Raw genomic sequence first — 11,394 nt, 5'->3', positions numbered from 1 at the left:
CAACAGTCACCTCCACTTCAGGACAGACAATCAGTCCCCAGTCAAAGACAATAGTCATTAGCTAGATACACATTTTAAGAACATAAACATAGGCTATCTCTGTCGACCCCAACAGTAGCCCCTGGAGGTTAACGTTAATGGAAGGTTAAATCCCTCAGGTGTAGGTGGGGTTAACCCGTTAAGTGAAACAACCAAGGAACTTCTCACCATGCAGGTGAAAGGTCAAAATGGATTGATTATTCCAGTGAGGAAAACAAACAGGGGAGAATAGGCACAGTTAATAAAAACTTAGTCACTCAACGGTTGTGTCCCAAATGGCACCCTATTCCCTACATAGGGCACTACTTTTGACCTTTTGGACCCTGGTCAAAAGTAGTGCACTATATAGGGAATAGGGTGCCATTTGGAACGCAGACAATGTCATTGTGAGAGTTGACGAAGCCACGCTCTGTACGGGTTCTTTCAGTTTCCATTTATTTTCATAATCTACTACAGGTATTATTTGAATATGTCCCTGTAATTCTTAAACAAATGTAAAAAAAAAAAGCAAACAAATTCACTTTATAGGCTTTGTGGAATATCATCTTGGCTTTAAATAAGACCACTAACAGAGCCCAGTAAGACCAGTGAGCACATGTTTTCCTTCCCAGTCAGAACCAGTAGTAGTGACTTAGGGATCCATTTGGTGTGACATCATTATAAATGCTCTCATTATTTTGAGTTAATTTGACCTATGCATGACTAAACAGTTGTTGTCTGTGAGTACAGTACCTTACAAATATATACATATAAGTAAACACATATAAAAAAAAAAAAATGTTCTTGAATTTGAGATTTTTTCACTCCTTATGAGAAGACTTTTAAACATTGATTGAGACCTTTTATATTCCAGGTTGTTATTTCATTATATTTTAGGAGTGCAACAGTTAATTGAGACCCCTTTCTGAAAACCCTTGTAGTTTAGTTCCAGTTGTTGAAGAATTGCTTGAAGATGATCGTCTCCCTCCCCTGTGGTAGAATCTCCACCTGTAAGACAATGCAGAGATTTGACTACCCGGCCATAACTGTTTATCTAGTGCATCATATACACATAAACCACCCTACAATATACACACAAAGCATTTATGACACTGGGTTCATGACCTGGTGGTTACACAACACACTGCGCAGTGCAATGTTATAATGGAGGAAGACTTACATGGAATTTGACTTACTGGACTTAAATATGCAAATTCTACTGTTTTCAGGTATAATAAAATCATGACGCTATCACTTGCTGACGTTATGCTGCTGGGTAGACTTAATGGGTGGACAATAAGAAAATAATGTCTGGGTTTTTGTCATTTGTGAGATCATGCTTGACTCACCTGTGTTTTCATCCTGGGGTAGTTCATCTGTTGGATGAAGTCATCTGCCATTTTCAAGGCCTCCCTTTTCTCCTCTGCATTGGCTCCCATACCTGTCAATCATAACAAGTGGGATAACGTCTCACCTCAGTCTAACCCATAGAGGTCTCAGTAAGGTCTCACCATGATAATGTCAATTCACTTTATTCAATACAAACACTGATTAAATTTGTTTTTAATGAGACACTGGATATCTAGTTGGATATCGAAAAACTTATTCTAGGGATACATTTCATGGAGCAGAAATATGTTAGTTGAGGTTCACATGTTTTCCTCACCTTTCCAGACGAAGATCTTTCCATTGGCCCCGTTGTCTAGAATAAAGCAGTCTTCACGCATCAGAAGGTCCTTGGCAAATGGGCATTTTTCAGAGACATTGGTCAGCTTCATCTTACCTGTCGCATCGGACACCTGTGGAGGACAACAACACCAGCCATGACTTTTAGTTCATTTGTGAACTAGTTCACCTTGTTTGCTCTTGGGGAAAAAAGAGACCCAAAGTATAGCTAGCTGTGCTGTTCCAAAATACCTCAAATGGGGTGAGCTATCCATTTACAATAGTACTGTTGTAATGCAATAGAACATTTCATGAGACACACCACTGTTTAATAATAGAATTGTAATGTCCAGCCACCTTGTAGAGGGAGGCGGAGTTGGAGACGTCTGCTTGACTGTCCTCTTCTGGAGTGCTCTCTGCCAGCTCTACCATTGGTCCCAGCACCTGTCAATCACATGGCAGAGTGGAACATGGATTGTGGTGAGGTTTATTTTTTATTTTTTAAGTCAGTTAGATCCTCAACATCATGTCAGCAACCTCAGTCCACAAAACAAAAGTGTTTGTGAGTAGACTAGTTTGTGACAGAATGGAAGAAATTGTAACATGTCTGACTAACTACAGACCCATTACCTTCCTATACCTTAATATCAAAGTCTCTAAATATGCTTAGACATTAGAGGATTGACAAGTCTCTAGGTCTGTGACTTTGTTTTAATTTGCTTTGGGAGGAAAGGACTATGTCGGCCATTTTACCTTGAGCATCTCCGGCGTCTCCTCTCCCTCACTGATGTCAGTGATGCGTGCTTTACCGTGCCTCTCAGTGTCGCGGATCAGGCTAGCGATCTCACGCGACTTCTGCTTCTCAAACATGTTTGCCTGCGAGCCGATCCACGAAAATATGGTCTAAAGACATAAACAGACATGTTTTTTTATTTCATTAGGCCTACTTTATTGATCACTAAATGAGGGGAAATTGGACATTTGGATTTGGCAAGGCAACAATGTCATGTTCTCCCCACCCTTGCTCTCACCCCTCCCCCTCCCCCTCCACCTCCCTGTCACCTCTCCCCCTCTCTCCCCTGCCCCTTCTCTCCCCTTTTACCTCTCCCCCTCTCTCTCTCCCTCTAGCTCACCTCTCCCAGGTCCAGGATGAAGCAGTCTCCCTTGTTGAAGCTCTCCCAGCTCAGCACCACCTCCTTGGCACGGATGTTGCGCTTCCCTTTGATCTGGTACAGCCTGTGGACCGGCCCTGACCCACCCTGGGGCCGCCTGAAACCCGACTCCACACCACCGTCCTACACGTGTGAGTGTGCGTGCGTACGTATGTGTGTTTTTGAGAGAAAGTGAGTAAAAGTAATAGAAGAGAGGAAAAGAAAGAAGAAAAGAGAACGGTAACAATCTGAAAATGTTGTTTATGGTCGATTCTTCTTATCTGTATCTAACCAGGAAGTATTTGGGGTTTTACTGGCTAACGCTTCAAAGAGAGAGATATGGAATGATATGGTAAGAAATCAGCAGCATATGATGAAATTATGCAAAGTAGTGCTTCTACCGGAAAAACACTACATTTACTGGCAATATAGGACTCACTCCTAACACGTTAGGATAAACATGCATTACTCATAGTGGGCCCAAATCTAATGTGGGAAACACACGGATTACAAAGTTCCAGATACAGTAAATCACACATTGATGTCCATGGGAAAGTTTGCACATAAAATCCCATACACATGCATTTCTCAAGATAGGATTGGGACCTTGTGTTGTCAGTAAACATGAACTAGGAGTATCCTCCCTCCTCCTGCCCACCTTGTAGCTGACCCCCCTGGGGAAGAGGTTCATGAACTCTGGGGCCTCGTAGCCCTGGACCTGGCGATGCTGGATGGGGTCACCACCCAGGAAGTTGTCCAGCTGGGTAGCCAGCATGGCACACGCCACCTGCTCGTCACGAGATGACTTCTCACCTGGGAGGAAGAGAGAGAGAGGGGGGGGTTGTGAAGGTAGGGAAAGGGAGAAAAGGGGGAGAGTTACAAAAAAGAGAATGGTCAGGCGGTAAAGGGAGAGAGAGGTTGGGTGAAATGGGGTGCATAGACTAAACAAGTGAGCGAGTGAGTGAGTGAGTGAGTGAGTGAGTGAGTGAGTGAGTGAGTGAGTGAGTGAGTGAGTGAGTGAGTGAGTGAGTGAGTGAGTGAGTGAGTGAGTGAGTGACAGGTAAATAAAGACAAAATAGGGAGGGGTCATGTAAGAGGTGGAGGGAGGGGTCACGAGCGACAGAGAGGCCAGGGAGAGAGGGGAGGGGGTGCTTTTTGAGGGGAGCCCTCTTCCATGCAATGACAATTGGCTTAGTGTCACCTAAGCACCGGATACATGCTGGAAACAACAGCCACATTTGAGTACTATAACAGCCCTACTGCATTTTTTATGAACACACACACAGAACCCAGCCCTTTCCCCTGGGGAGCTCTTCTCCTCTTTTATTCCCCCCCATTCTCTCATCATCCTTCCATCCATCAGTCTTAGTCTCCGTCCTCACATAATCAGTCGTTGGGTCAGCGTCGTGGCGTGTGTGTCATCACTAAACGCATGCGGGTTATTAGCTTTTCAACCGCAAGGAGGTTAATTAGGCGTGTACACAATGGGTTGGCTAGTAGTTTGGATACACAGAGCAGTACTGGATACGAGCTTACGAGGCCCCATCCATGGAAGATAATAGAGGGCTCTTATGCCAAGAGACTGAGGCATCCTTTTCCATCCCACTCTTACATGTATCTACTTTCTAATGTACACAGATAGTCCTCGTCCTCCTTATGGCCTATGATGACTGCAACTCACCCATTCCATAACAGTTAGTTGAGTAGCACACTCAAATGCTCCTACACCTTTTCTATTGAAGTTCTGGCAAATATCCATATAGATCAAAGCATTGTACTTCAATTAAGGGTATGTGTTGGAGTATTTTACTACATTGTTCTGCAGGTTTTTATGCCCAGTACCTTATTAGTGGGGCCTCATGAGTTTCTCATGAACATGTGACTTGACCAGCAAAATCTCCAGACCCTCTCAGAGTAGGAGTGTTGACCTTGTATCAGTTTAGCCTTTTAGATCATAATGAATAAGACAGGGGAACCTGATCCTAGATCAGCACTCCTACTCTGACACGCTATGTGAATACAGATCCTGGTCAGTAGAAACTCTGGACACTACTTATTTGACATATACAGTGCATTCGGAAAGTATTCAGATCCCTTGACTTTTCCCACATTTTGTGACATTACAGCCTTATTCAATAATTTATTAAATAGCTGTTTTCCGTCATCAACACCCTATAATGACAAAGCAAAACCAGGTTTTAATACATTTTTGCTAATTTATTTAAAAATATAAAACTGAAATATCAGATTTACATAAGTATTCAGACCCTTTACTCAGTACTTTGTTGAAGGACCTTTGGCAGCGATTACAGCCTTGAGTCTTCTTGGGTATGACGCTACAAGCTTGGCACACCTATATTTGGGGAGTTTCTCCCATTTTTCTCTGCAGATCCTCTCAAGCTCTGTCAGGATGGATGGGGAGCGTTGCTGCACAGCTATTTTCAGATCTCTCCATAGATGTTCGATCAGGTGCATGTCCGGGCTCTGGCTGGGCCACTCAAGGACATTCAGAGACTTGTCCCGAAGCCACTCCTCCGTTATCTTGGATGTGTGCTTAGGGTCGTTGTCCTGTTGGAAGATGAACCTGATTGGTGGAGTGCTGCAGATATGGTTGTCCTTCTGGAAGGTTCTCCCATCTCCACAGAGGAACTCTGGAGTTCTGTCAGAGTGACCATCGGGTTGTGGTCACCTCCCTGAACAAGGCCCTTCTCCCCCAATTGCTCAGTTTGGCTGAGCGGACAGCTCTAGGAAGAGTCTTGGTGGTTCCAAATTTCTTCCATTTAAGAATTATGGAGGCCACTGTTCTCTTGGGGACCTTCAATGTGGGACCTTATAGACAGGTGTGTGCCTTTCCAAATCCTGACCAATCAATTGAATCTACCACAGGTGCAAAAAATTCTAAAAACCTGTTTTCACGTAGTCATTATGGGATTCTGTGTGTAGATTGCTGAGGATGTTTTTTTATTTCATCAATTTTAGAATAAGGCTGTAATGTAACAAAATGTGGAAAAAGTCAAGGGGTCTGAATACTTTCCGAAGGCACTGTTAACACGCACCCATTTTACGTAACCTCACCTATCCACATGTGCAGGTCTGCCCCCTGGTCCCCCCTGTGCTCCAGCACCAGGTAGGAGTCTCCGTTGAAGAAGGCCCCCACCTCAGCCGGCTCCAGCAGCACCGCCTTCATCTTCTCCACCCGCCACACCTTCAGCCCCGGCTCCCGTGTCTCTGGTCCAAACTGGCCCGGCGCTGCCTGGCAGGGGAACATTCTGCATTGGGAAGAAGCAGAGGAGAGAGTGGGTCAGTGGATGTGATGGTGGTGGGGGATGGATGGATGGTAGGTAGGATGTAGGATTATGGGGGAGGGTGGTTGTCTGGAAAGGGAGCATTCTGCACTGGGTCAGGGGAGGTAAGGGTGGAGGATACATGAATGGTAGAGTTGGGGAAGGGAGAGTTGGAAGAGAAAGGGTGTAAGTGGAGTCTGTTGTATTTTCCGGGCTGTGAGAAAGGGTGTATTTCTTTGCTATGAAATGAAACAAATGGAGATAGGGAGTTGTTGCCGCTGGAGGTGGCAGAAACAGTCAACTAAGGGAAATTGCTTTCACTTGGCAAGAACACCGATTTCCATATTGGAAAACAGACAGAGAATGGAGTGGATGGGTGACAACTCATTTAACCACAGCATGATAACAATCACTATTTCTGCCGGAAGACAGAAACAGGGAGAAAGAGGTGGAAATGAGTAGAAGAGAGGACGCAAAATGAGGGGTCAAGTTGCTTGATGAAGGCCATAGGGGCAGATGGGTTACATCATTGTTGTGTAATACGACAACATAGCAGGCAAACCGACCCATACAACACTTGTGGTTGTACAAAAGAGGGTGTGTCTAGAGGGCGAGTCGTATCAAGTCTCACATGCACACACTGAACTAAATATCTCTCCCTCTCTCGTAGCTCTCTCGGGCTCTCTTCTCTGTCTCTCTCTAGCCACAGTTTCCAAAGCTATAATATACACAGCTTTATCGATTCATAGTACTTCTGCCGTTGCCATTTCCCTGTAGCAATCCGATTCAGTAAGTGATAGAGTCATACTCCAGGGTAAATGAAGGTTGGATGTTGTACAGGCTACACTCAAGTCAACTGGCCTTAGACAGTTGTTCTGACTACACTAAACGTGGCCAATGTCCTTTGGCAGACCTTTGTTTGTGTATAAAATGGAAGGCAGGTGGAATATCACTGGAGACAGGTAGCATCGATGTTTATCGTTTAGAACCTATTCACCCTGAAACAGAGCTCTATGTTGATTGTTTTGTATGGTCTATCCTCATTCAACTGGATGTCCTGTTGTTTGTCTTAAAGGGGCTGCTTCACTGTCAATCCAGTAACGTTACACCTAAAACAAATCAATCAAAGGGCTCTATGGGTAATAAGCAGGTTCGATGGTGTATTATAGTTGTGGTAAGTACACTACGTTACAATAACACTACTCACCAAAGAGTTCACCCAACTCTCACAGAACATGTGTAGTTGCACTATAATTACACTGTAGGTAACTACCAGGTGAAGTGGGAGCCAGACTGGCAAAGACTTGTCATGGTTTCCACTCTATATTTTTAATATTAGCATGAAGGGAAATGGCCTGGGTTTTGAGTAACCTTGAAAGAAACCAGTCCTTAATGGCAATGACACATTTAGGAAAAATATGTCCCAAAGAAACGAAAACGCTCTCTCACAATCCAGTGCATGCACAAAACACGTCTTCATAAAAAAAAATATAAAAAAATATGTTGCTTTTACTAAAGCTGTAAAAACTCTTGGCATGGCATTGAGTTGACATTTTTCAGTTATACAGGCGCCACTGAAAAAACTCAGTACTGATAAAGTGGGATTGAATTGGGTTGGCACGACCATTGCCCATCGTAAAAGGTTACATGACGATGAGAGGTCATGGATCGAGTCAGTGGCTTCGAGCACTCACAAACGTCTTGAGTCTGCAACTTTTTTGAAGTTAAAGCCCCACCCCTGAGACAAAGAACATGGCTGTTTTGATCAGCATCTATGGACACTGCAACTATGACTCACTCTCTCCCTCCAAACAACCACACAGAGCTTACCGTGGTTAACAATCGACTGAGTGTTCTTACTGAGAGAGAGAAAGAGAGAGAGAGAGAGGGAAAAAAAAGAAAGTGGCGCAAACACGCTAAGTACTCGCCGGTCGCCATCCTTGATTCGTCTTTAGATAAAATACATATACACTGATATGGCAACAGCAGCCTTTCGCTCTTTCATAACTTGGTGTGAGCACATAGGTCAACAGGTTCATAATTGCTTCCTCAATTGAGAACGATTTCACATGTGGTTAGACAGTGTTTGAGTGTTTGTGGGCCACAAAGCAGAAGAGGTACACAACACATGCCTAAAGCCTGTTAAAGGATCAGCTAAACCCTTTCCTGATGCTACTAGAGCTGAGTCACTTAATACTGTTGAGACTGTGTCACAAACACAAAATACATGTGAAACTAAACCTGAATCAATAACTTTCTATACATCACAGGTAATGATTTAGGTATAAGGAAGTGCCGGCAAGGAAGTTCATGCACGTCCCTGCTGAAAACAGCAGCATAGACCAGCATAGGGGGGTGCCCTGTTGTGTTTTTGCTGGTGCCTTGGCTGTGTTTTTGCTGGTGACCAGCAAAACCATCAAGTGCTTCATTATTCAAGACAGTGCATTACATAGATCATAAGGCCTTACTTTAAGGGCCTAGTTTTTCCCCAATACAGTGGCCACATCAGGCCTGCAAGTCACATCATGCTGGCTTGCAAAGTGATGTATAATTCCTATTGGAATCCAGCCAGAGTGGGGATATCCAACAATTGTAACTTGTATTCACCCACAAGCTAAATGTAGAATGACTACCAGGGTTAGAAAGTGGAATGAGAGAGACTACCTAAACCATCTAAACTGGAACAACCATTTCAGTAACGGGTGCAATAAATCCAACTAACAGATTGGATTAGTTTAGAAACATGTATGTTATGTATCTTTGTGTAGCATACGACTCATTAATGAATGAATCAATGTACATGCAAAAACACAACAAACAAAACATATATTGAAATAGAGCATGCTGGGAAATATGGAAATCATGGGCATGGTTTTGCCATACCAGTTTGACCATTCTGAACCAGCATAGACCAGCATGGACCAGCTTTTTTTTCAGCAGGGATTGCAGGATCCCAGTGAGGAGGATAGAAGCTAAACTCTCATGCTATCTAGCAGCAAGGCTATTAGGCCCTTGTGAAAACAGAACTGACTGATTAAATCCAGTTAGCAAAGCAGATGAAAAACTAAACCAGAGAATCAAGTCAACAAAACAAAACAAGCTACTAAAAGTAACCTGTCAGAAAAAGAGTAATGGGTAAAAAGAGAGAGAGCGAGAGTAAATATAACACACATGCTAGCCTAGGTAGGACACATACTGCCAAATAGCCACCACCAACCCCCACACACAAGGGCTGCGGGCGGGCGACGGAAGGCGTCAGGGTTACAATGCTTAGACAGAGTCGTGAAGAGGAAAAATCCCCGGTCCACTTAACTGCATGATCCCCTCGGCTAGCTCCGGCACCGCACCTGACTCCAGCTCCATTCTGCCTGATGGCCGCTCGTGACTGTGTGTGTGAGTGGACTCAGGGGGCCTGGGTGAGGAGGAGTGTGTTGGTGCTCCTCACCTGGTTAGCTTATATGAGGAAGGTAATGTGAGCCTGGGGAGTGATCTGAGCGGCCATGGCGAGGGCGCTCTGTGGGGGAAGAGTCGGGTTCCTGACAAACGCTAAACACCACGGTGATAATCGTGACTGCTGGGCCTGCCTACTGTGGCATTCCTCCCCACTCTCTCCCTCTACTGCCTCCCCCATCTCCCCTCTCAACTGCCTAGACACTTTCCGTGGGCCAGGGGAGGAAGGAGGGAGGGAGAGACGAAGGGAGAGGGAAGAGATGTGTCCTAACGCTGACAGATAGCTAATTCTGACGCGACAGGCAATTTGTAGATTGCCCCTGACCATGAACAAATTAACACCCTCCTTTCCTCGTCTCGTCTCTCATGAGCATTGATTAGAATGAACTGGACAAGACAGGACAATTGGTCCCCATTGCATCTCCCATTCAGTCTCTTCCATCCAGATCAGTGATCAAGGAAAGGAAACTAGGGTGCAAGGAAAGGAGGCAATATAAGAGAACTGGGACGTAGCCCAAGAGACAGGGAACCTGTAAGTTGCTCTGGATAAGAGCGTCTGCTAAATGGCGTAAATGTAAATGTTAATGTAGGCCTTTGGCCCTGAGCAGCAGAGCGGCCTATGGCCTCAAGTCAGATGGAGATTGATAGGGATGGCGGGAGAGATAGAGAGAGAAATGGGCGTCAGAGATAGGATACTGGGGTCATTAAGCTAATCAGATCATTCATGCGCTTTTAATCAGAGGTAGAAATATGAGCGGGGACAAAATACAGGCAGACAGAGGGAGTGTCGGAGGGAGATATGAGAGCAATTTGCCACGTGTGTGTGTGTGCGTGATGCTCGTGCGTGCGCGTGTGGGAGAAAGAAATGAGGTGAGAGGAGAGGAGCAGGGAAGTAGAGAGGGATGAAATACAAGGGGAATAATTACATTGAGACAGGTGATAAAGGACTACGTGCAGAGCAGAGTCCATAAACAATCTCGAAACAGAAAGAGAGAAATAGGGAGGAGAATAAAGAGATAGCTAAACATGTTATGATTGATAGAGATATTGAGAGAGGATGGAGGGAAGGAGAGTTAGAGGGAGGGATGGAAAGAGTGAGGCAAGCGAAGTGTGACTAGTTTTATTGTTCCGTCTCAGATTCCTAGTACCTAGGAAAAATTGTGGAGAAAAGAAAGACAATGAAAATAAGGGAAATGGGGAAAAAGTAGTTAAAAGTTAAAGTTATTTTGTAGAGCACTTACCTTGCAACTTTAGGTGAGGAGGAAATGGATCAGGACACCGTCGGTGCAGACAGAGAGAGGAAATGCACTCATGCAAAAAACACATCCATATATATACACACACACACACACACACACACACACACACACACACACACACACACACTCACACATTCATACAGAAACAGACTCTCAGACACAAGCTCTTCCTGTCTCTGTCTCATGCAATCATAGCCCAGCCCTGTGGTTTACAGAACAATGAAACTGCAGAAAAAGTTTTTTTCTAAAAGTAAAGAGAGAGAAACTAGGGAAACAGATAGACCATGAGAGTAGAGATGAACAGAGTATGAATACGTTTTGTGAGAGTGCGAGGGTATGGCATGGAGACAATATTTGCAGAAAAGATTAAGAAAGAGTTGTGAATGACTTTGTGGCATGAGTATGTTTGACCTGAGTCGTTTGTTTATTTTAATGCTACACTATTCAACCATAGGAATTAAACATTGCTTTGCAAGACAGCATAATGTGACTTGCAGGCCTGATGTGGCCACTCTATTAGGGAAAAACTAGGCCCTCAAAGTAAGGCCTTATGATATATATTTTTAG

At 44.3% G+C, this 11,394-nt stretch overlaps 1 protein-coding gene across 2 annotated transcripts; it reads right to left on the bottom strand.

The window, feature by feature from the left end:
- Positions 1-451: 451 nt before the first annotated feature.
- LOC106577552 (macrophage-capping protein) lies at positions 452-10,943 on the bottom strand. Of its 2 annotated transcripts, none has more exons than XM_014155680.3 (9): positions 10,810-10,943; positions 5,910-6,103; positions 3,493-3,647; positions 2,817-2,978; positions 2,437-2,586; positions 2,041-2,127; positions 1,685-1,817; positions 1,368-1,459; positions 452-1,026 (listed from the first exon to the last, which is right to left on the bottom strand). In XM_014155680.3, exons 2-9 carry the CDS (start codon positions 6,100-6,102, stop codon positions 961-963), a joined length of 1,038 nt encoding a protein of 345 aa, XP_014011155.1. In that variant the 5' UTR covers position 6,103; positions 10,810-10,943; the 3' UTR covers positions 452-960. The 2 variants fall into 2 exon arrangements, with proteins under 2 accessions (XP_014011155.1, XP_014011154.1); XM_014155679.3 differs by lacking the exon at positions 10,810-10,943 and adding an exon at positions 9,432-9,563.
- Positions 10,944-11,394: the final 451 nt, after the last annotated feature.

Source organism: Salmo salar, chromosome 18 (assembly GCF_965601325.2).
Source record: "Salmo salar chromosome 18, fSalSal1, whole genome shotgun sequence".
NCBI lineage: Eukaryota > Metazoa > Chordata > Actinopteri > Salmoniformes > Salmonidae > Salmo > Salmo salar.
This window is presented reverse-complemented; position numbering and strand designations above follow the sequence as displayed.

Excerpts from the sequence above, each read along its gene's own strand:
- LOC106577552 (XM_014155679.3), bottom strand. The coding sequence starts at position 9,481 with ATGGAGCTGGAGTCAGGTGCGGTGCCGGAGCTAGCCGAGGGGATCATG. Across the intron at positions 3,648-5,909 it reads AGACCTGCACATGTGGATAG|GTGAGAAGTCATCTCGTGAC; the intron begins GTGAGGTTACGT and ends TCTTCCTCCCAG. Across the intron at positions 2,979-3,492 it reads CCAGGGGGGTCAGCTACAAG|GACGGTGGTGTGGAGTCGGG; the intron begins GTGGGCAGGAGG and ends TCACACGTGTAG.